This window comes from Somniosus microcephalus, chromosome 8 (assembly GCF_052327205.1).
Source record: "Somniosus microcephalus isolate GS21.2 chromosome 8, FLI_Smic_1.0, whole genome shotgun sequence".
Classification (NCBI taxonomy): Eukaryota; Metazoa; Chordata; class Chondrichthyes; order Squaliformes; family Somniosidae; genus Somniosus; species Somniosus microcephalus.
The window spans coordinates 197879743-197905940 of record NC_140994.1 but is presented as its reverse complement, the minus strand read 5'-3'; the positions used below and the strand labels follow the sequence as shown (position 1 = coordinate 197905940).

The 26198-nt window shown below is 40.5% G+C and overlaps 1 protein-coding gene across 1 annotated transcript; it reads right to left on the bottom strand.

Moving 5' to 3' along the window:
- Positions 1–3011: 3011 nt before the first annotated feature.
- LOC147114024 (dual specificity protein kinase CLK4-like) lies at positions 3012–25552 on the bottom strand. The gene is made up of 13 exons (XM_085995543.1): positions 25534–25552; positions 25183–25343; positions 24851–25103; positions 23581–23671; positions 23006–23072; positions 20495–20605; positions 16110–16276; positions 9588–9682; positions 9350–9479; positions 9185–9267; positions 6212–6291; positions 3582–3672; positions 3012–3494 (listed from the first exon to the last, which is right to left on the bottom strand). The coding sequence occupies exons 1-13, from the start codon at positions 25540–25542 to the stop codon at positions 3366–3368; spliced, it is 1467 nt and encodes a 488-aa protein (XP_085851669.1). The 5' UTR covers positions 25543–25552; the 3' UTR covers positions 3012–3365.
- Between the last annotated feature and the right edge of the window lie 646 nt (positions 25553–26198).

The window sequence follows — 26198 nt, the reverse complement described above, 5'->3', positions numbered from 1 at the left end:
AGTTCACTGGTGTACTGGTCAATATTTATCTCTCAACCAACATCTTTTGTACTGACTTGAGCCATTTTCCTGATGATGCACTTATGCATTCCCCATGCATATTGTGAAAGTAAGCCTGCAGAATAATTGCAGTGCTCCAAATTTCCACCAACATTTTTATGCAACTGTATTTAAATAGGTCGATCAATAACTTCAATCACTGTTCCGGTCTCTTCACTCCTCTAACCTTGCTCGCCTGTATACAATGGATGCTTCTGCCTTTCCGTGCTGTTCACTACAGAACTTGGATTCTTAAAAGTTTGAACCGACAGATTTATACTGAATTGCAATTTGGTTTGTTGTTTGAATTCTCAATTACTTTCTTTTCATATTTCCTGTATTTTACACAGACTTGTTACGCCCAGCAGATGCAAACCTTAGATGCAACCACACTGCCCAGCAGGGGCATTCTATTGAGTCTTCTAAAGAATATTATGGCTTTGGAGGAAGAACATTTGTTGTGGAGCATTTTAAACCAACACTCGACACAAGGTTTTAGATTGATAATCAAGTTGTCTTTATTGGGGAAAGTCTGCTGTCTTAGCCAGACCTTTCCAAATTGGTACAGCAACTACATTTTTATACATTACGTGTCAAAATTCATTCCTGCCACCTGATTGGACCTTGGCCCGCAAGCATCTTCACCGATTGGTTGCCTATGCTGCGTTACATTAAAGTACCACCTTTATTATCGGCCGTTATCCCTCAAGCTGTTGTTGCACCTATGACCTTTGTTTATGCCAGATGGGTCTCATCAACATTGTACTTCTGGTTCATTGTCCTCCTTTCCTGCCAGAACAGAACTTCCATCCTCTTATGGTTTCCACAGCCGACTATGTTATCAACTTAGAAAAAGCTTACTACTGCAAAATACGGTCTTTATTACACCATTCAATGAAACTGCCAGCGATGTCAGTTTAACTCTTTCCCCACTGCACATTGAACTTCATGCCCTATTAAATGAGCCACATATGCAAAAAGCCCAGGAAATATCAGGGTAAATAGTGTAGCACAATTATAGAATTACACAGCCATCCCACAATCAACAATAATGGCCAGTTAAAAGCTTTAGTGATGCTGTTTGATATAAATATTGATCAGCACACCGGGAAAACTCCCCAGCTCATCTTTGAATAGCATGATGGGATTTTTACCTCCACCTAAGGTAGCAGACAAGGCCTCGGTTTAATGACTCATCTGAAAGATGGCTTCTCCGCCAGTGTAGCACACCTTCAATACTGAACTTAAGTACAGCCAATATGTGCTCAAGTCCTTGGAGTGGGACTTCAAGCCATAACCTTCCAAGTTAGGCAAAAGTGCTACCACTGAGCCAAAGCCTGCACCTACTATATGCAATTCTGCTTACCATACTTCAAAAGGGACAGAAATGTATTTGAAAAGATGAAGAGCAAAGCAGAACCATCCCAATTGTAAGGGTACAAGCTAAGAGCAAAACAACAGAAGTTTAAGCTCTGCAGTCTAAAGAGGTTAACAAGCAACTTCATGAAGTATAAAGTACTAAATTACATATAAGGTGAACAGTCAGGTCAGTATAACAAAGGTAAATTCAAATGAATGAAATGCAAACTTAAAACATGTCTTTAAAAAAAAACTTTACTGAAAGGATGACAAAGGAACAATCTACCATGTAATACTGGAAACAGACATTAGGAGAGTTCAAGAAGCAGTTGGGCAAGTTAAATTATGAGGGGGGCAAGTGTGATGGGCAAAATAGCACATCAATAACAAGTTCTCATTAATTATTTCAGTTTTAATAAGTTTCTGATTAGTGCATTTTAAAGGTTTATATAGTTACTGGCTCAAAAATAAAAACAAGTTTGATTTGTTGGTTTTGTGGTTCTTGCTACTTTGGAGTGAATGGTGTTTTGATTGTGGTTTTCTGCATATTTTTCATACATACTAAAACAAATGGATTGAAACCGGTTTGTCAGCCAATGTCAATTTTTTGAAGCATGATTCTTGAAGTTACACTCACAGGTGTGACACAAATATATACTTGTGGTTTTCTATGGTATTGCTCATATTGAGCCATAGGACATGCTGTTTTCTAGCAACTAAAACACCATACATCAAGATATCTCAATGCACCTCACAGCCAATCAAATAATTGGAAGAGCAGTCAGTCACTTATGTAGGCGAACACAGCAATCAGTTTGAGAGAGCAAGGTCCTTAACAGTATGACTAGTAAACCTGTTTTTGATGGTAGTTTGGGAAGGGGAGTTGGGGGGATGTTAGCCAGGGAACTGGGAGAAATCCCTGCTCCTCGAATAGTATCATGGGATCTTTTATGTCCACTTGAGCTGAGACAGGATCTTGGTTTAACAACTTATCCAAAAGATGGCACCTCCAACAATGCAGCATTCCACTAGTATTTCACTGAAGGGTCAGGCTAGGTTATTTACTGAGTTACACATTGGTGCCTGAAGGAACAACCTTCTCACTCTGGTTAGCAACTGAGCCAAGCTCAAAGTGTTTTGCGATGTAATGCACAATGTATTATCAGGACCACCAACTTACAGTGCAATAGGTCAGGTGTGAAAATTCAGTTACCAGTAGAGTGCAATATAAATATTTGCATGGTTATCATTCGCTTACAAAAAACTTGTTGGAATGTTCAGAAGTTTTCAGTTTGCAATTACATAAAAAAATCAATCTGAAGTCTTCAACATTCCTTCAGGTGGTGGAATGGAATGAAGCTCTATTTTCCAAATAAAGGATCACACACACACAAAGCTTTGGACTGAGCAGGACAATGCAGCAGTGGAGTGTAAGGTCGAGAACTTAGAGCTATTGAAATTTTAAATAAACCCATCTTAGGAGGATTATCTAGTTCATTACTGGAACACAGTCTGAGCTTGATCATTAGAACCGTTACAGCCTCATTCATACCCTGCTTACTTTACATAAACTAGCTCTCACTTCATACAATATACTTGAAAACAAATCTGAATACAATAAAATCACAACTTTATTGCACAATGTCAATGTTTACATTACGAGTTATGAGGTAGTGTAATACAAAAATCTTCAGTTTTAGAAAATGTTTTCCAAACTTTCCAAGAATTGCAGTATTGTAAAGCAATAGTGGTTCAAAAAATTAGCACATGCCCACATGACAACACCAAAAAAATGGCATCTTAATAAATTTGTACCACACAATATGGACATAATTTTACATACACTTCCATTTCAAAATGTATGATTTGAATACAGACTGACACAGTCTAGTCATCCTCCTGTGGAGAACTTGGAATTAATTTACAAGTTGTACAAAACAGTTCATTTTGTAAGCCATGGTCTCTTCTCAATGTGAAAAAAATGGATGTTGCAATGCTTGATCTAGCCGTATTCTTTTTGAAGGTTCATACTGCATCATCTTTTCAATTAGGCCAAAGAGTTCCTGATGTTCAGAGATCTGACAAGTCATATATTCCTGAAAACAACACATTTAAATTACAGTAAAGTAGATTTTCAATATATACACTTTTTAAAAAGCACAAAATATCCTTAAAATTCCTACCTTCAAAGGTTTGCAGCGTTTCCTAACATATCTGCCAGCAGAACTGTTTTCATCCCAATCTAACTGCTCATGGTGAAAATATTTGCATTTCCTGGAGAGAAAAAAACTGCCATCATTAAGTCACCCATGAAATTGAACATTAAAACAAAGCTAAAGCATGCAAGGGAATAGAACACTGCAAATTAGTAAAAAGGTGAAATCAATGGCACAAAGGTGTTTTAAGACTTCAAATTAGTCCAAATGTGAACTGGGTTATCACAGACGACTAGAAACAATTTACTCTTATGAAATAAACCTGCAGTATCTACATTTGCACAGAAAGGAGTTTGAGTACATTTAGTCAACAGTAATTATGCAGAGATTTTGATTTTTGGCAAGTTGGACGTCTGACACACCTGGATATTCATCATGTTTTAAAGTTTCCAAGATAAACTACTGAGAAATCTACAATCTGCACCTGTAGTTTCTTCTTGCACACACTCTACCCATCTACCCAAGTCCAAACAGCTTAGGTGCAGGTTGGCAGAGCCAAAGCTTAAGGATGCCTAGTAGCTTACTAATAGAGCATTGGTAAGCTTTCTGCTACATGTCCAGCTGGGACCACCCAATCATAAAGCATTGGCTTGCAGCACTATCTGGAGCAGAGCAAGAAAACTCCAAGCTGACAGCAACAGGATCAACCCTTAAGAGGTTCCTTTAATGAGCTAAGCTAATTAGTTAATTATCAACAGTGCCTTGGATTAATGTGGACCTGTCTGGTTCAAGTATAAGATTACCAGGTCTGCCAGAGTCAACTTGGTGCCAAGCTTCAGGAAATGTGTGCCATCTTGGAATTACTGTAACTCTCCAAGAAAATAATTTGAAATCTATGTATCAACTTTCATAACCTGAGAACGTCCTAAAGCAATTCACAGCCAATAAAATACTTTAAAAATGTAATTTTTCTTCTTCTATCTACAGGAAACTTTGCGCTATCCGGCACCGACGGGACCGAGCTGTTGCCGTTCCCTCAAAACTGCCGGACACACCAGCGTTAATGTTGAAGCATACGGAGCTTTTCATCTCCGTATCTGACAACAAACACTGTTGCTTAGCAACAGCTTCTAAACAGTCGGCCCGTACCTTGGAAGCTTCTCTGTAGCTTAGCAACAGCTTCAGACTTTCCAGAGCCTGACTGTTGGAAAAAAAAGCCACGAGAAGAAAAAAAACCTAACAAAACGGCTCCTGATTTTTGCCGGTGGCTCGAGCTTGCTGGACACGTAGCCTCCGGATAACACAAAGTTTCCTGTATTCATTCTTGGGATGTGGGCGTCACTAGCAAAGGCTGGCATTATTGCCCATCCTTAGTTGCTGTGAGAAAATGGTGGTGGGCCGCCTTCTTGAATTGCCGATAGCGGCTTGATGCAATGGAGTAGCTTGCTAGGCCACTTCACAGGACTGCCGACAGTAAACCACCTTGTTGTGGGAGTAGGGTATTATGACATTTGTTTTCAACACAGTGGATGGATCTACACGAGAGCATAAGTCATCACAATCAATTCCCGAAGCTCAACTTCAGTGCTGTTTGTACATCAGGTTTACTCATCAACTTCTTAATCTGAATCCTCACGTTAAGCAAACTGGCGTGCTTACCATGAGGATGACCCCTTCCAGGGTACAGAGTGATAGGTCAGTGTAGGCTGCAGCCAGTTCCCTATTTTACTACAATATGAACTCTGAACTTAGTCTTCGATCTAGAAGAAGCCCTTCCCAGTGCATGTCCAGAATTGTGAACCAGCAAGTAGCGGCGTTTGGCCACATCTTATACACCATAAGCAGTCACTCAAGTCAAGACTAAATGCAGTCTCAAAGCACTGTCCAGGATGAAGCTGCATTTATCAGGACCCCCAGTACTGATGTGAATCAACAATTGAAACAGATGCTCCTTGAACAAAATCATGACGTCCAGGTGACAAGTCTGAACTTCTGCATGAAAAACTGTAAAACATGTGTGGGTATTAAACAGAAAACTAGGGGAAGAAAGAGATCATCTTTACATTAACAATGAGGACAAACAAAGGAATGTTCAAAGCAAGGTTCCCATTAAGCTGCGCAGCTGTCTGGAGGTTTCGCGCAGGCCGATCACCGGCTTTTCAATGGGACATTTCATGCATCTGCAAAATTTTGACCAGGTTGCACACCCCCAAAAAAATAGGGGGGGGGGGGGGGGGGGAAAGGAGATATTGGTTCCAAGTATTCAACTTTTAGAAAGAAGCCCAAGATCATAAAGAAAATCAAATTATTTTAAATTAACATTACAATCAATCACGCCACTCCACCAGCCCTAATAATCAAGATTTAGGTCATACCTTTAGTCAGACATAATTAGTTATTTTCAACTTTGCAAACCTAATTAGCAAATTACTCTGCAAGCTTAAGCAGCATAGAAACATAGCATCCATAGAGAAATTAGATTAAAAGGATATTCATAGTTTTAGTAAATTGACTGTGTCATCGTGCAAAGCCAAAAACTTTAATCAAGGAACAAACAAAAATCAGATTTGGTACAAGTGAGTAGAAGGGACAACAAAAGACAAATATGCATTTACTTCAGACCAAAAGTTTGTTTTAACATGGCTAAACGTACTTACCGTGTTCTATTAATCATACTGGCTGGAATGGGTCCAAGTACTCTCTCCATCATAGCAAGATGCTCCCGGCTGTCATGTGTCTGAACAAGAAAAATGAGATGGCATGTCATCTACAGTCATTACAAGTAGGCCGTTGAAACAAAAGCCAAACACTTTGAAGTTAGATATGAAGTTGTACTTCTTCACACCATTAAGGAGGGATGAAATAAATATATTCTGCTAAACACTAATGAGACTCCATGGATGAATAAAGATGCAAGGAAACAAATGCGGGTAAGGAGAGAGAAATACATTAAGTACATAGACAGCAGAGGAGTGCATGATAAGAGAACACAAAGGGAGAGAAGTTAAAAAAATTAGGAAGGCAAAGAGGAACTATGAAATTTAATTATCAAGGAACATGAATAGTAAAATATTTACAGGCACATCATTTAGAAAAGGAAGGTTGGGATGGGAATAGGACCATTAAGGGATGGGCAGGACAATACCACCGGTAACAATAGGGAGATGGCAGAAATATTAAATAATTATTTTGCTTCGGTATTTACCAGGGAGATAGAATAGGTGGACATGATATTGGATGATGAGATGAGTAATGAGATTAAGTGCATTTAAAATAAAAAAAGGGGATCTATTAAATAAACTAATCAAACTCAGGATAAAACCCCTGATTGTATCCACACATTTTAAAATAATCTAGGGGAGAGATAGCAGAGGCATTACTACACATTTAGTAATTAGTTAGAAAAAGGTGTAGTGCCAGAGGAATGGTGGACAGCTAATGTTATACAGGTAGACTATCCTTTATCCGAAAACCTCGGGACCAGCCGTGTTTCGGTTTTCGGAAGGGGGGGGTCCGCGGGGGGTCGTGCGCACGACACCCCGCCGGCGCCGACCCCCCCGCCGACTTACGGCCGGGTCGGCGCGGGGTCGTGCGCACGACTTACGCTGACGCTCAGCATAAGTCGGCGGGGGTCGGGGCCGGTCGTGCGCACGACTTACGCTGACGCTCAGCGTAAGTCGGCGGGGGTCGGGGCCGGCGGGGGTCCGCGGGGGGTCGTGCGCACGACTTACGCTGAACGAAAAAACCTTCGGTTTTTAGAGGGTTTCGTTTTTCGGAAGTTCGGATAAAGGGTAGTCTACCTGTACCTATATTTAGGAAGGGGGATAGAACATGTCCAGGGAATTATAAACCAGTCAGCTTAACATCAGTGGTAGGAAAAAATTATGGAATCCCTACTAAAAAAAGTATCTAGAAACAAAGTATAATAATGAATAGTTAGCATGGATTTCAAAAGGGAAAATCTTGCTTGACCAACCGCATTGAATTTTTTGAAGAGGTAACAAAGAGAGTAGACAATGGTAATGCAGTAGATGTAATTTATCTAGATTTTCAAAAGGCCTTCGATAAGGTACCCCATAATAGATTGATGAATAAGGTCAGAGAATGCGGAGTCAGGGGACAAGTAGCAGAATAGATTGCTAGCTGGCTTCAAGACAGAACGCAGAGAGTGGGAGTAAAGGGTAGCTATTCACAGTGGCAGAAGGTGGGTAGCGGTGTTCCACACGCATCAGCGCTGGGACCACTGCTGTTCAAAAATTCCATCAACGATTTAGACTTTGGAATCAAAAACAATTTCTAAATTTGCAGATGATACCAAATTTTTTTGGGGGGGGGGGGAAGAGAATAGTCAATACTGAGGAGGACTGCAACACATTACAGGAGGACATTAATAAACTTGCAGAATAGGCAAATAAAGTTCAACACAGATAAATGTGAGGTATTACATTTTGGTAGGAAGAATAGGGACGTCACATCACTTGGGAGTCTCAGTGGGGTAGAGGAACAAAGGGATCAGGAGTACAAATACACAAATCACAAAGTTGCACCACAGGTTAGCAAGGCCATTAAAAAAGCAAACCAAGCACTAGGGTTTATTTCTAGAGGGATAGAATTGAAAAGTAGGGAAGTTATGCTAAACCTGTATCGAACCTTGGTTAGACCACACTTGGGAGTACTGCGTACAGTCCTGGTTGCCATATTATAAAAAAGGATATAGAGGCACTGGAGAGGGTGCAGAGAAGATTTACAAGGATGATACCAGAAATGTGAGGGTATACATATCAGGAAAGGATGAACAGGCTGGGTCTCTTTTCTCTTGAAAAAAGGCCGAGAGTTGTCCTAATAGAGGTGTATAAAATTATGAAAGGTTTTGATAGAGTGGATAATGTTTCCACTTGTGGGGAAGAGCATAACTAGAGGCCATCAATATACGATCATCACCAAGAAAGCCAATAGGGAATTCAGAAGAAACTTCTTCACCCAAAGAGTGGTGAGAATGTGGAACTCGCTACCACAGGGAGTGGTTGAAGCAAATAGTATAGATGCATTTAAGGAGAGGCTGAACCAACAGGGAATAGAGGATTATGCTGATAGATTTAGATGAGGAAAGACGGGAGGAGGCTCGAGTGGAGCATAAACACTGGCCTGGCCTGGTCAGGCCGAATGGCCGGTTTCTGTGCCGTATATCCTATGTAATTACATTTCTCTGAATCTAGTGTAATGCACACTACAAGGCACAACACAGGCCAGGTGCAATTTAGAGTCAAACGTACTTAAAAGCACAAACCCAGGACAGTGTTCCCTACTGGACAGGGTGATATTTCATTTCATGGCAACTAAATTGGAAATGGACCAGTTGAGAAATTGAGTCGTAGATACAAATTTGCTTGAAATGGGCCGATATTGTCCAAAACATGATCTTGCCCAGTGGAGCTCAGATTAAATATCGTTATACTTTCTTGCAGACACTATGAAATAAACTTAGCTTCGTGTTCTGAAATTACTACAAGACATAAAACTTTACCTACACAGCAAAACATTTTTAAAGAGGCAGATCAAAATACTGGATAACTAGTCACATTAAATCCATACAGCCCCAGAAAGACATGTAGAAAAATATTAGTTCTTACCTGAAAGAGTGTCAAACCAAGGTAATATTCAATTAGTATACATCCTATACTCCATACATCACATGGATGTGACCATCCCAATTCTGAAAAATTAAAAAGTACTCCATTGTTCATATTGTTCATAGTATATTTAGCAAAAAAAAAATCATTTTCCACTGTACTAACCTAATATGACTTCAGGAGCTCTGTAATGTCTGGTAGATACTACAGTACTGTGGTGCTCTTCATCAAATGTTGCACTGCCAAGATCCACAACTTTGATGTCTGCATTTATCACTGTTCTATCATCATGTTTCTATGAAACAGAAATTATTTTGCACAATAAAAACAGCTTATGCAGTTGTGAAAGAGACTTAAAAAAAAAATAAACCAGATGGGCTCGGCTAGAGAGGAGCCACCTTACCGTTTTAATGTTATACTCTATGCTGTAGTCAGAATTCACAAACAGAATATTTTCAGGTTTGAGGTCTGTATGAGTAAGCTTGTTCTGATGCAAAACTAAACGAGAAAAAAATTATAAACCATTATATGAACGGGTTAACAATCACTGCAGTTTAATTTGAGAGCTACCACATGCAACAAAAACAACAGCCTTAATAGAAACCATAAATCACTGTTTACAAAGCCTTTCCTTTAATTTGTCAGTGTATGGCATGATACAAAGCTGGTGGGAAAACATTGTGCAATGAAAATGCAATAAAAACAATAAAAAATGCACAATACATAATTTTCTCCTCCATCAATAGGATTGCCAGAGGATTGTTAGCTCTCAACACTTCAGCACATTTTTTTGGCCATGAGTAGGATAATTGCATTAGCTCCTGCACAAGTTGATTAACTGAAAAAAAAAACCAAGTGGGAGCTTGATCGATCCATACTTTAAAAAGTATAGGGACAGCATTAAAATTTACACAACTTTACATAAATCTAATTTTTACCTCTACAGTTCAGCTGCTTGTAAAAAGACCTGGCCACTGAAGTACTTCAATGTTTACATTCAGCTATTGGCTTTACAAGTAAATATTAGAGGGGAGACGAAGAACTCAACAGAGCAGCTGAATACTGATCAGTAGCTCCGGCAAAATATAAGAGTGAGAGAACACAAACATGAGAGATTGCAAATGCAAGAGGGAGCATACTGAACAAAGGGCACAAACATAAGAGAGCTCACATGTGAACACGAAAGAGAACAAAGACAAGAGTGTAAGCAAACATGAGGGAGAGAGAACGAACAAACACGAGAAGCAAGATCGCAGCACTTCCTTGACAATACATTACTTTTGGGTTGCTGTCATCATGAATGCAAATGGAACAACCAATTGCACAGTAGGATCTCACAAACAGCGAGTGAGATGAATAACGTGTTAACCGTGTAAGGTTGGCCAAAACACCAGGCGAACTCCTCTTCAAATAATGACATGGGATATTTTACACCTATAGCATCTCGACTTATTGGGCCCGATGTTCCGATCCCTGCGGGTGTGTACACGCTGTGTACTCACCCACAGGGACATCGGAAATGCCAGTTTCAGGTATGCATGAAAGCTCGACAGATCCTCCGCCTGCCCTGGAGAAGGGCCTCTGCGGGCGGATAGTTCAGCTTTTTGGAGACCCTCTGCCCGCAGAAAACCCTTACAATTATTGCGCCTGGTAAAACCAGGTGTAAGGCCTGCCTTTGACCAGGATAAGAGTTGAAGTAAAAAAAATGTTTTCACTGATTTATCATTAAAAACTTTTTTAAAAGTTTATTTTTAGCCCTGTAAAAAACATTATTTTTTTCATAAATTTAAATTTGTTTAAAATAGTTAATTTATTGTAATTTCAAGTCATTTTAAAAATGTGATTTAAAAAAAGAATGTATTCAAAGTTTTACTATGTTTTGGGGGTGATCTCCATTCATATATTTGATAGGGCTTCCTGTCAAGTGTATGAAGGGAGATTCCCTTGTGATTGGCTCCCCATGGCCCACGTGATCCCAGGGAAACTGCGAACTACCTGCGCATCTGGGATACGTGGGCCCTGCGCACCTGCAGTTTGGAGAGACCCAGCATCGGAATTATGCGCCTCCTGGGAGCCCTCAGGTAAGGGCGCAGATTTTTCCAGATCGCAGGCCTCCGTCCGTGGGAGGTCTGCGGTCGGAATATCTGGGCCAATATCTCATCTGAAAGACAGCATCTGACAATGCAGCAGTCCTGCAGTACTGCACCGAAGTGTCAGCCTAAAGCTTGTTTTCAAGTCCTGGAGTGGAGTTTGAACCTGACTTTGACTCAAGACTAAAGTACTAGCAACTGAGGTGGATGGACGCCAGTTTAAAAAGGTAAATAGATCACTTGTTACATTACAAAGTTATTTCCGGAGTCATACAGCTTTCACCTCTCGAGGATGAAGCAGTGAATTACATGGGAATTATTTCATTGAATTCAGATCTTGGATAACCCCTGAAAACTAAACAAGCAGGGGTAGAGTTTGCGCTAGTTTTTTGCACAAAATCGGCCCAACTAGCGCAAAACATTAAGGAATTTCAAGCGTAAATTATGTCCAGTTTCCACAATCTTTTGCACTTGGTTTAAAAGTAATTGTGCTGGAAGTCAGCCCCGCCCACAAAACTGCCCACACCTCCAGCATGGCACGTTTCCACTAATTGCACCCGTTTGCAGACCTTCAAGGAGGCTCTTAAAATTAAAAATGTTTTGCCGCAAGGGCACCTTCTGAAAGTAAATTAAATATTTTTTAATAAACTAAAAACTGACTAGTGTACATCAATGAAATAAGCAAATGATTCTGCATAGTGATTTTAAAGTCAGTTATTTAAAAATTGGGTTACTCACAGAAGTGTATGGCACAGAAGGGGGCCATTCAGCCCATTGCGTCTGCGCTGGCCACAGAAGAGCTATCCAGCCTAATCCCACTTTCCAGCTCTTCGTCCATAGCCTTGTAGGTCACAGCACTTCAAGTGCATATCCAAGTACTTTTTAAATGTGAGAAGGGTTTTTGCCTCTACCACCCTTTCAGGCAGTGAGTTCCAGACGCCCCACCACCCTCTGGGTTAAAAAGTTTCTCAACTCCCCTCTATTCCTAATACCAATTACTTTAAATCTCTACCCCCTAACTATTGGCCTCCGAGGTAAATACAGGAAACTTTGGTTTATCCGGAGGTTATATGTCCGGAATACTCGATCTAACAGCAAAAATCAGGAGCCGTTTTCTATAAGTTTTTTTTAGTTCTCGTTGCCCCCCAGTCAGGCACTGCAAGGTCTGTAGCTATAGCAACAGCTTCAGCTAGAGACGCTTGCAGCTGCGAGACGCTTGCAGCTGCCTGTTTTGAAGCTGTTGCTAAGCAACAGGGTTTGTTGATTCACACGGAGCTTTTCAGTTCCGTATGTTTCAACATTAACGCTGGTATGTCCGGCACTTTTGATTGGACCGAGCTGGTGCCGTACAGTCAGTGCCAGATATCAGAAAGTTTCCTGTAGGTCCTTCCTATCCAACTATCTAGGATTAGGACTAGGCATTCTTATTAAAAATGTTTATTTTTGTTATAAACCCATTTTCAGCTGTATTAAACTGCACCAGGTTACCACTATCAAGGAATTTTTTTTAATGCAAGGGGAAAAATTACGTTCTAAAATGTTGCAGTGAGAGGGAGATAGAAGAACAAATATGTAGACAAATTTCTGAGAAGTGCAAAAACTATAGGGCAGTAATAGTAGGGGATTTCAACTACCCCAATATTAACTGGGATAAAATTAGTGTGAAGGGTATAGAAGGAGCGGAATTCCTAAAATGCACCCAGGAGAACTTTTTTTAGCCAGTATGTAGCAAGCCCAACAAGGGAGGGGGCGGTTCTGGACTTAGTTTTAGGGAATGAAGTTGGGCAGGTAGAAGGCGCACCAGTGGGGGGAGCATTTTGGTGCTAGTGACCATAATTCTGTTAGATTTAAGGTAGTTATGGACAAGGGCAAGGATGGACCAGGAATAAAAATTCTAAATTGGGGAAAAGCAAATTTTGCTAAGCTCAGAGGGGATTTAGCCATAGTGAACTGGAAACAGCTACTTGAAGGTAAATCAGTGTCAGAGCAGTGAGAGGCATTCAAGGAGATCCGGAGGGTTCAGACCAAATATGTGCCCTTAAAGAAAAATGGTGGGACTAACAAATCTAGAGCCCCCTGGATGTCTAAGGACACACAGGGTAGGATAAAGGAAAAAAAGGGAGGTGCATGACAGATACCGAGGGCTAAATACACCAGAATCTTTAGAGGAGTACAGAAAGTGCAGGGGTGCAATTAAAAATGCTATTAGGAAAGCAAAGAGAGCATGAAAAATTCTTGGCAAGTAAAATCAAGGAAAACCCAAAGATGTTTTATAAATATTATTAAGAGTATAACTAAAGAAAGGGTAGGATCTATTAGAGATCATGAGGGTAATCGGTGTGCAGAGGTGGGAGACGTCAGTAGGGTTCTTAATGAATACTTTGTGTCTGTTTTCACAAAGGAGAGGGGCAAAGCAGACACCGATATCGGGGGTGGGGGGAAGGAGTGTGAAATATTAGATGAAATAAACAGTGAGAGAGGAAGTATTAAGGGGTTTAGCAGCTTTCACAGAATCACAGAAACCCCACAGTGCAGATAGAGGCCATTTCGGCCCATCGAGCCTGCACCGACACATATCCCACCCAATCCCCGTAACCCCACGTATTTAATCCCCCTAACACTAAGGGTCAATTTATCATAGCCAATCAACCTAACCCGCACATCTTTGGACTGTGGGAGGAAACCGGAGCACCCGGAGGAAACCCACGCAAACACGGGGAGAATGTGCAAACTCCACACAGACAGTCGCCCGAGGCCGGATTTGAACCCGGGTCCCTGGCGCTGTGAGGCAACAGTGCTAACCACTATGCCTTTAAAAGTGGATAAATCCCCAGGCCCGGATGAAATGTATCCCAGGCTGTTAAGCAAAGCAAGAGACATAAGAGGCCCTGACCATTTTTCAAACCTCCCTGGTTTCAGGTGTGGTGCCGGAGGACTGCTAATGTCGCACCCTTGTTTAAAAAGGGTGAAAAGGATAGACTGAGTAATTACAGGCCAGTCAGCCTAACCTCAGTGGTGGGAAAATTATTGGAACGAATTCTGAAGGACAGGATAAATCTTCATTTAGAAAGACACGGATTAATCAAGGATAGTCAGCACGGATTTGTTAAGGGAAGGTCGTGTCTGACAAACTTGATTGAATTTTTAGAGGTGGTAACAAGGAAGGTAGATGAGGGTAGTGCGTTTGATGTAATGTATATGGACTTTAGCAAGGCTTTTTGCTAAGGTTCCACATGGCAGACTGGTTACAAGGATGTTGCCGGGAGTAGAGAATCTTAGCTATGAGGAAAGACTGGATAGGCTGGGTCTGTTTTCCTTGGAACAGGGGAGGCTGAGGGGAGACCTTATTGAGGTGTATAAAATTATGAGGGGCATAGATAAAGTGGATAGAAAGGACCTATCTCCCTTAGCAGAAGGGTCAAAAACCAGGGGGCACAGATTTAAAGTAATTGGGGGAAGGTTTAGAGGAAAAATTTCTTCACCCAGAGGGTTGTGGGGGTCTGGAACTCACTGCCTGAAAGGGTGGTAGAGGCAGGAACCCTAACCACATTATAAAAGTACTTGGATGTCCACTTGGGATGCTCTAACCTGCAGGGCTACGGACCAAGAGCTGGGAAGTGGGATTAGGCTGGATAGCTCTTTGTTGGCTGGCGCGGACATGGGCCGAAATGGCCTCCTTCCGTGCTGTAGCTTTCTATGATTCTATGGGGCATGGAAGATTGTGTTTGTAATTATGCAAATGAGTTTGAGCGGAAACTTCAACCATAACTTCATTTCGGAAAACTTGCGTCCGGATTACCGATTGTGCCCAAAGCAGAAACCCTATCACGCAGTCCGTAATCTGAAAATTTTCCAAGAAAGTACTGCTTTTTAGCTCACTATATTTATTCTGAGCATAAACTAGCTACTCTTAATTCAACTGATCTGATAATATAAATGGGGTATGGTTGTGTGGCGGTTGTTACTGGACTAGTAATCTAGAGGCTTGGACTAATAATCCAGAGAACGCAAGTTCAAATCTTACCATGGCTGTTTGAGAATTTGAGTTCTGGTTTAAAAAAACATGGAAATAAAAAAAAAAGCTGGTACCAGTAAGTGACCATGGAGACAGTGGGTTAGATTGTCATAAAAACCCAACCAGTTCACTCGTGTATTTTGGGGGAGGAATCCCGCCGTCCTTATGGGGTCTGGCCTGTGATTCCAGCCCCAATTGCCCTCTAAGTGGCCTTGCCACTCAGCTGCACCAAGCTGCAACAACCATGGATGGCAGTGGTTAAAGGTGGCTCACCACCAGCTTCTCAGGGCAACTAGGCCTTACTTGCAATGCCTGCATCCCAAGAATTAATAAAATAATTAATTTTAAGCACTAAATTCCCACTGTATTGGCTTAATTATAATGAATGGATAATTCACTTTTTCAGTACAAAAAACACAGCTGTATTATCATATAGTAAATTTCATTCTAGGCAGTGTAGGTGCTGTTGTTGGCAGCAAGCATGAGACATCCACTAATAAAATTGAAGATACCTGCTTTGGGAAGTTGGAGAGCAGATATCTGACCATCCTAATTATATTTGGTATCTATACATCAATTTGGTGTAATAAGTTTGCCAACAGCAAAAACCGGCATCCAGTTCAAGACATTCTAAACTGCATCACATGGACAAGTACTACAGTATAAACTATTTTTCAGTGAAAAGTTGTTACATACATAGGATATAGACAAATATATATGCACCAATTCAAATCTTCGAATCAAACATTTGACATCAAGAGAAACAGAAAACTTTATACCATCATCAATTTTTTTTGCATTTAGTATAAGTTTTACTCACAGTTCAGGGCATGACAAATCTGAAAAGCCATGTGTCGGATATGATGCATTGGAAATGGCATAAAATTGTTTTCCTTTAAGAAATCGTAGGTGCTGAGTCCAAGTAGCTCAAATCCAATACAAATATGTCCATGATGATCAAACCAATCCAGTATTTGTACACATCCACTGCAAATTAGAGTAACCCGTATTACCAGTGTTAGTAAATCAGCTACATTTTTATACAGCAATAGCAACTTGGGATATGAATCACAGAACAATGTTCTAACAAAACTACTTCAATTTCAAGTGGCACTCATGTTAGCCCATCTAAAGAAGTACAATCCTACAAATTAAACTTGGTATGAATTACAGATTCACTTGGTAAAACACTTAGAAGATAAAAGCACCAAGGCCAGACGACCAATACTGGAGTGTAGGACAATTAGCACCAAGGCCAGACGATCAATACTGGAGTGTAGGACAATCCAATTACATTTTCTCCAAGTAAAAAGCATGGAAATCACGCTGTAACAAATGTCCTTTCTCCTGTCCTCTAAATGCAAATAAAAGAGGAAAATTGCAGGGAATTCTAAATCTTTACACAAAACTTAGGTGTGTTGTTTAGCCTCGAAGACCAGGAAGGTTCCATGTTAGATCCTCGTCTATACTGAATTAGTTAATCTTGGGTGGGGTAACCAAGGGAGTATCACAACTTGGGTTGAAGAATACGGCTGGTTGCTGCTCCCAATCACTAGCCACGAATGGCCATAGACAGATTCGGGCTCACATTGCCACTATTGCTGCATAATTTCACATCACTCATTTTTCAGGCTCATGACCACATAAGCAAGGCAAAAGAAAGCTGTTTCCATTCATGGAACAGTATCCTTGTTTTGAATCACTAACTTCATGAAAAGAGGGAGAGAAAATTCGTAGAGGAACCCAAAAACACAAATCAATTACAGGAAACTTTCTGGTATCCGGCACCGAGCTGGTGCTGTACCATCAAAACTGCCGTAGAAACCAGCGCTAATGTTAAAACATAGAGCTTTTGAGCTCCGTGTGAATCAACAAACCCTGTTGCTTAGCAACAGCTTCAAAACAGTCGGCCGCAGCTTAAAAGCGTCTCCGTAGCAAAGCAACAGCTTCAGCTAGACCTTGCAGAGCCTGACTGGGGAAAAAAAAAAGCAATGAAGAGTAAAAAAAACTTATAGGAAACGGCTCCTGAATTTTGCCAGTAGATAGAGCTTTCCGGACATTTAAACGAAAGTTTCCTGTATGTGGTTAGGCCACGTCAAAATAGAAGAATAATGTGTTTCATCAAATCCAAACCATTTAATACTTGCTAAAGACAGATAATTTTACAAAATTTCTCAGTGAATCTACTTTGGGGTGGGGGTTCTCCGATAGCAGGGGGTGGATTAGGTAGGAACCCTGGATCCAGGAGGTAGGTGTAAAGGCACTTACCTCCTGGATGCAGCGTCCTCACCTTGCTGTGGCTGGCGAGTTTTACGAGGTGTGCAAAACCCGAACAGCTACAGTTAAAAACAAAATGGAATAGAGTTAAAAACAAAAGAGGCTTCCAGTCGCCTAATATTTAAACGGCCCGCCTCCTGGCAGCGGGTTGGCTGCCACCAACCCGGTCAAAACTGGAAGTGGGTGGGTTGGAGGCAGGTTCAGGTCAGGATTCCAATATTTAACACTTCAACTACCCCCACGCCACCTATATTTAGGTTAAAATTTCCACCAATGTCGCATTTAAGTTGCAACAATGCAGTGAAATGCAGCTGCGCATTCCAAGCTCTTCAACTTACGATGCTATTGAATATGCCTACAATTCCTTCAACTAGATTTAACTTACACTTGCTTCCTTTAGGCGCAGTTCAAATAAGCAGCAAAAATGTGGCGGGAAAGTTGCGCACTTGCATGTGCAGCTGGGACAGAGAAAGGTAGTCTGGTGCCCGTCATGTTGGTTTACCACCATAAAGCGAGGCAGAGAGCCTACCAACACTAAGAGTTCTGTATTATTAATTGGCTAGATTAATTTTGTTTACTATGGCGAGAAACAGGCATACTTTTCCTGAATTCAGCTTTTCTCTACGCAGAGAGAAAAAAATCTGCACACACAAGTTCCAAATTGAAAGAGCAGACTAGATAAGGGAAGCTAAAGAGGAAAAGTTATGATGGCGTTTTCTTCCTCTCTGGGTGTGCCAGAAACATAGAAGATAGGAGGAGTAGGGCATTCGGCCCCTCGAGCCTGCTCCGCCATTCAATGAGATCATGGCTGATCATCCAAATTCAGTACCCTGTCCCTGCCTTCTCCCCATATCCCTTTAGCCTCAAGAAATATATCCAACTCTTTCTTGAATATATTTAATGAACTGGCCTCCACCGCCCTCTGATGCAGAGAATTCCATAGGTTCACCACTCTCTGGGTGAAGAAATTCCTCCTCATTTCAGTCCTAAATGGCTTACCCCTTATCCTTAGACTATGACCCCTGGTTCTGGACTCCCTGGCCATCGGAAACATCCTTCCTGCATCTAGTCTGTCCAGGCCTGACAGAATTTTATAGGTTTCGATGAGATCCCCTCTCAGTCTTCTAAACTCCAGTGAGTATAAGCCCAATCGACACAATCTCTCCTCATACATCATTCCTTCCATCCCAGGTATCAGCCTGGTGAATCTTTGCTGCACTCCCTCCATGGCAAGAACATCCTTCCTCAGATAAGGCGACCAAAACTGCACACAATACTCAAGGTGCGGTCTCACCAAGGCCCTGTACAACTGCAGCAAGACATCCTTGTTCCTGTACTCGAACCCTCTTGCTACGAAGGCCAACATACCATTTGCCTTCTTAACCGCCTGCTGCACCTGCATGCTTACCTTCAGCGACTGGTGCACAAGGACACCCAGGTCTCTTTGCACTTCCTCTTCTCCCAATCTATTGCCATTCAAATAATAATCTGCCTTCCTGTTTTTGCCACCGAAGTGGATAACCTCACATTTATCCACATTGTAGTGCATTTGCCATGTTTCTACCCAATCACCCAACCTGTCCAAATCGTACTGGAGTTTCACGACATCCTCCTCACAGCATACCCGCCCACCCAGCTTTGTGTCGTCTGCAAACTTGGAGATAGTACATCCAATTCCCTCGTCCAGATCTTTAATATATAGTGAACAGCTGGGGTCCTAGGACCGATCCTTGCGGTACCCCACTAGACACTGCCTGCCACTTGGAAAACGACCCGTTTATTCCAACTCTTTGCTTTCTATCCAAGTCAATACCTTGCTCCCAATCCCATGTGCCTTAATTTTGCATGCTAATCTCTTATGCGGGACCTTATCGAAAGCCTTCTGAAAGTCCAAATAAACCACATGCACTGGTTCTTCCTTATCTATTTTACCAGTTACATCCTCAAAAAATTCCAGTAGGTTAGTCAAGCACGATTTACCTTTTGTAAATCCACGTTGACTTTGTCCGATCCAGTCACTGCTTTTCAAGTGCTCTGCTATTAAATCTTTTATAATGGACTCTAGCATTTTCCCCACTACCGATGTCAGGCTTACTGGTCTATAATTCCCCACTTTTTCTCTACTACCTTTTTTGAATAGTGGGGTAACATTCGCTACCCTCCAATCCAAGGGTACTGTTCCAGAGTCTATCAAGTTCTGGAAGATGACCAGCAATGCATCTACTATTTCTAGGGCCACTTCCTTAAGTACCCTGGGATGGAGATTATCAGGCCCTGGGTATTTATCGGCTTTCAGTCCCATCAATTTTCCTAACACCATTTCCCTACAAATACTGATTTCTTTCAGTTCCACCCTTTCATCAGGCCCTATGTTCCCCGGCATCTCTGGGAGGTTATTTATGTCCTCCTTTGTGAAGACAGAACCAAAATATGTATTTAGTTGGTCTGCCATTTCTTTGTTCCCCATTATAAATTCCCCTGATTCTGACTGCAAGGGACCTATGCTTGACTTCGCCAATCTTTTTCTCTTCACATATCTATAAAAGCTTTTACAGTCAGTTTTTATGCTCCCTGAAAGCTTACTCTCATATTCTATTTTCCCCTTCTTAATTAATCCCTTTGTCCTCCTTTGTTGAATCCTAAACTGCTCCCAATCCTCAGGATTATTGCTTTTTCTGGCCAATTTATATGTCCTCTCCTCGGATCTTATGCTATCCCTAATTTCCCTTGTTAGCCAGTATAGTCTCATCAGAATTTACCATCTAGAAAACAAAATATGCCATCTTCACACACTTCCTTGGCACAATACATTATTAAAGCAAAGCATCCGTGCAAAAATAGCAAATGCAATAGCAAAGAAAAATGTTAATCTCAACACTTACTCCATTTAAAAAAAAAAAATTATTTTTTTAAAAAATAAATACTTACTATGCTTTAGCATCCCGCTTACTTATTTCTTCAAGTACACGGACTTCTGAGCGAGCCGCTTCACGGTACCTAGCAATATTCTTTATAATCTTCAGTGCAATATATTCTCCCCTGAAAGAATAGTAATGTAGCTTAAATGTTAATGTGCTCTGTAATAACGTTCACTAACATAATCCCATTTGAAAAGTCTCAGACCAGTCTGCTCCCTAATCTGTGTTATCAATTAGTGTCATCACTTTTGAATGACCCGTGGGATACATGTGGTATAAATAATGATCAAATCTTAAGTATGCTTTCATGCATTTCCCTGAATCAGATTACCAACAATATTACTTTATAAAAGTAAATTAAACCATTAGCTTATCCCCCAGATATTTTCAATCCAAATAGATCCCATTTCTAAATCGCTTGAAGCTACATTCTTGAAAATAGCCTGCCATTATTTCCCCCTTTCACAAATATCTCTTCCATTATAACATTACTGCACATGATATTCTGGATTAAGTTGGGACAGAGGGAAAAGATTGTGATTATTTGTTGCGCTCATTTGAAATAGTATAAATATTTTGATAGAAAGTGACAAAAGAAAAATTACAATAGAAAAAAAACATTGTTAGCCTCTGCCCCCCATCCGCTAGAGAGAGAAATAAAGAAAGAGTGAAGAAAGAGTAAAGAAAATAACTTGCATTTATACAGCGTCTTTCATGCTCAGATTGCCCCAAGAAATATCACAACTAATGAATTAACTTTTTGAAGTGTAGTCACTGTTGTAATGTAGGCAAACATGGCAGTCAATTTGCACACAGCAATACCCCCCAAAGAGCAATGACATAAATGATCAGATAATTTTTTGTGCTAACCTTGGTTGAGGGCAACATGTTGGCCAGAACACTAGAACTCCCCTGCTCTTCTTTGAATAGTGCCATGGGATCTTTTAGGTCACCCAAGAGGCTAGACAGGGCCTCTGATTTAACATCACAAACCTGGCTACATCCCCATATCTAATTAACTACCGTGGCAAGTTTGTGCTAATTGCGCCCATTTGCTTTTGTTTAGGCGCATGGGCACTAATAGGCACCTTTTAAATATCAATATATATTTGTTTACGAAGAAACTGATCACTACACACCAATGAAACTAGAAGGGGGAGAGAGAGAGAGACTAGTAAGTGGTTCTGTATAGGTTTATAAAGTCATTTTCAGTTATTTAAAATTGGGTTACTCACAGTTGGTGATTATACACTTATTAAAAAAATCAATTTTCAGCTGTATTAATAAAACGGCACCAGGTTGCCACTCAAATAGATCACAGAATATTTTGCAAAATTTTTTTTCGCTCTAAAACGCTGCCAGATTGCACTTGTTCATGGACGATTTAACATGTGATTATGCAAATGATATTGAGCAAAAACTTGAACCATAAAATCAATTTGGAAAACTTGCGCAAGTTTCACCTGGATTGCCGACTGGGCCCAAAGTGGAAACTCTACCCCAAAATATTGAGTGTCTTGGCCTCCTTTCATCCCCCAAAATTAAGACTTCCGCCTTCAACTGAGTGGTCCTATCGTCTTTATTCTTTTACATTTTAATTGCTTAGAAAAGCCCTTACCATTTCCTTCTATAGTATCTGCTAGTCATTTTTCATGTGCCCCTTTAGCCCTTCTAATCTCCTTTTACACTGTTCATTTAGATATTCCCACTGCTTCATTAATTTATTGATTTGATGGACCTGCTGGACTATGAATTTATTAATTCATTGCTGCCACCATTTTCCATTTAATCTACTGTTGCCCACTACTCTGAATTTATTGTGCTTCCCCATATCCATTAATTTATTAATTCACTAGTGCCTTCTTAGCTATGCTACAACATCAATGTCCTTTCTTTGTCAAGTGAGTCATAATGCAAGTCATAATATACAGGAAACTGTGATATCCGGCACCGACGGGACCGAGCTGTTGCTGTCCCATCAAAACTGCCGGACAAACCAGCGGTAATGTTAAAACATACGGAGCTTTTGAGCTCCGTATCTAGCAACAAACCCTGTTGCTTAGCAACAGCTTCTAAACAGTCGGCCGTAGCTTGCAAGCGTCTCTGTAGCTAAGCAACAGCTTTAGCTAGACCTTGCAGAGCCTGACTGGTGAAAAAAAAAGCAACGAAAAGAACAAAAAACTTACTGAACCGACTCCTGAATTTTGCCGGTGGATCGAGCATTCCGGACAGTTAACCTCCAGATAAACCAAAGTTTCCTGTAAGTGGTTTGTGTTGCTTTCCAAGTTGTTTTCCTATTGCGATTGTATGTTGTCAAAAAGGCACCTTTTGTTCTACTTATATTCTGATATTCTTATGTTATTTCAGCAGTAGCTTCTGTTGTCCACTGCTTCAGGGTACTCTGGGAACAGGCTAAACTTTTCAGCATTGTACAGTCTCAACTTCCCATATGCAATGCCACAGGAGATCAATTTACATTTAATAGTTACTAACAAATGAATACATTGATGGAAGCACTTACTTTTTTAGATCAAAGCACTCTACAACCTTTCCAAAAGCACCTTCTCCTAGATTACAAATTACTTCATCTGAATGGAAAGAAAAACGCTTTAAGAATTTGCACACAAACACAATATAAATCTCCTTATCAATGCAGAAGTTCATTAAAATAATTTAAGCAGTTTTATACTAAAATATGGTCAAGTTTAATTTCTTTTTTTTACTATGGTAAGGGTATCCCTAACACTAACATCCTCCTATACAATAAACTTTCAAAATAAGTAACCCATACTTCAATTAAGTGGAAAACAATGCCACCCCACCATTCACCAAAAGCTAGAGAAACCTTATTTTGAAGGTTTCCTGAACTATGCGTTATCTGCACAAGATTAATAGGCTAACTTCAGAGGAACAAAGTTCTAAGAATGGTATACTTTTTTAAATTACATGTATGGATCCAAATATGAAAAACAGATTTTAGAATACACATTCATGGAACCCCCCCCCCCTATACATTATGTCCTCCTCCCTCCCATACTTTCCCAAACTATGTCTTTAAAGTGCTCTGTAATAAGTTGTTACAAAAATATTCTATACATCTTGCTTTCAGTTTGTCTCCAGTGTGATATACCAGGTGACCCTCCTCATCATCCTCAACATTCTTGGTTCTCCTCTGGCGGTGACTCTTCTGTACACGATAAGCAGTCAGCAAATTCATCCAGCCATTGAAAAAGGATAGTATTTCGGAACAGAACACACCATTCCCCAGGAGAGGATTCAGGTATTCATATACACGCCAATCCACGAAAGGCCACGGTAGGTTGACGGGTGCAAATTCAAATTCAATCCCCAGAAATTCACATGGCACACAGTGTATGTTACAGAAGAAAAACATGGCAAGGAACAGATTTTAAGATAAGATGCTTCTTGAAATTTTCAAAGCAACAAATGCATCAATACAAAATTCACCAAATCAAAGTTAATAAAAGACATCAAGATTCAAAGCAGGTTGGGAATTACAAATAAAATATGGGAAAAAAGGGCATTCTGAGGGGGTCAAAGATATTGCATATCTTTGGATGCAATATATGGTTACAACTAGGCTTTTATGATGGGGAGGAGGGGGAGGAAATAGAAAATTTAAGATTTTTGAATTGCAGGGCAAATTATTTTCTCTAAAATGGCTTAAAAAGGTAGGGAACGAAAACAAGGCCAACATGAATAATTATATTTTCAAGAACAAGAAGTCAACGGCCATTGCGGAAATCAGTTTTAACATTCTGAAGGGGTGGCGAGAGGGACTGCAATTAAATTGTGTGAAAATAACATTGTTCTAGGTGGCATGGAGGCAGAATAAGTTTAATTCTTAATGACGGACTATATTCAACATCAGACTGCCAGATTACATCAACACAGCAGTTATGATGCATGGATCATTAACACCGGTCGACTTGCCAGTGATTATTAGATAACCCCATCTCAGAATGATTGGCAGGACATGAAAACTATTAAGATAATAAAGTGTGGTATTTTAACTGTCCAGGTAAGTTTTATAATTGATTACTTTATTCCAAGGGACTTCCTATTAGTAAAACTGGCAATAGTCTTCTAACATTAAACACAATCTCATCAAGGCACTGCTACTGATAACTGTATGCATGAATACATGTATTATAATAATTGAGACACCACTTCCAAAATGTAATAGAAAATTCCTAGATTGTTATCTTTCTAAAGTTTGACTATCCAGATTTTAAACACTGTTTGGGATGCCTGCCCTACCCCGCCCCAAAAATGCCTAAATCTTATATACAAAAGAGTATTTAAATACCCCAAATCTGTCAATTACAAATAAATTTGTTCTTACCGAGTGCAAATGATTACTTGAACCAGAGTGATGTTTTTTAGGCCTATGCCTTTCCCGGCTACTTTTTTGACTCCTTCCACTATCAGGTTTGCCTGACTTGCTGCAATTTTGATGACTATAGTAGCAGCGCTGGTGTCGACATTCTCTGTTGTGACAGCCATTCCTATATTCCATTTTGTACCCATCTCTGTATTCATGCTTTCCGTCATGGTAATCCATGTGCTCATTAACAGATTTTGTTTCCAAGTAATGGCTATAAAAAAAACTTACTAAATTACCAATCTTAACTATTGTTGTGTAGGCTTCACACATTATACATATACTTTACTCACCCATCTGAAGGCTTTGAGGGATGATGGCGCTTGCGCCGTTTGTTTTCTCTTTCACTGCTATGGGATCGTTTTTTGCGTTTGTGATTACTGTAATAGTCTCTGTGATCCCAACTCTCTCCGCTGCTCCAATCACAGCTTCGTGTACACTTCAAATGAGGCATCTATCAATAAATATATTTTGCTTGCATCAATGTTGTCTATTCAATCTCAACAGAAAGCTTTAGAAATCACATTTGAGCTTTACAGCAGTTATAAACGAAGTCAAAATATTGTACAATATTATGCAACAGTGGAAGTAATTTGAAGAATTAAAAATTACTGTCTTAAAATTAGTTATTGTAGGTCATTTACACTAGCCATTTGCAATGCTCTGACGAAAGGTCTGCGTCCTGAAACGTTAACTCTGTTTCTCGCTCCACGGATGCTGCCTGGCCTGCTGAGTTTGTCCAGCGTTTTCTGTTGTTATTTCGGATTTCCAGCATCCGCAGTATTTTACTATTTGATTACTGAAATGCTCTCCTGGCTGGGCTCCCATCCTCCGTAAACATCAGTTCATCCCCATCTACTATTGCGCACCATCAGTCACCCCCACTGACCTACTTTGGCTACTAATCCCCAACACCTCCAATAATTCGCCGGTGACGGGGCCAGCGAAAAAAAAACACCTCCAATTTAAAATAGTCATCCTAGTGTTCAAATCTCTTCATGACCACCCTCTCCAGTCCTACAACGACCTCCCCCTTCAGAATTCACCATGCCTCCGACTCCATTATTGGCAGCCACACCTTCAGCCATCTAGGCTGCATGTTCTGAAATTCCCTCCCTAAACCACTCCGCCTCCCTCTTTTCCATTAACACCTTCCATAAAACCTTTGACCAAGCACGCTGACAGGCCGCAAGTTCCAGATTTCACGCATGTGGAAACCCCGAGCTTGCGTGGCATTTCAAAGGGAATACGGCAGCGTACTCAGTCATACACAGCAATTTCAGGGCCAGTATCTGGTCAAGTATCATAT

Coding starts and splice junctions, on each gene's coding strand:
- LOC147114024 (XM_085995543.1), bottom strand. Junction 25,104..25,182: donor CCCTCAAAGCCTTCAGATGG/GTGAGTAAAGTA, acceptor TTTTTTTTATAG/CCATTACTTGGAAACAAAAT. Junction 3,495..3,581: donor AACGCTGCAAACCTTTGAAG/GTAGGAATTTTA, acceptor TGTTGTTTTCAG/GAATATATGACTTGTCAGAT.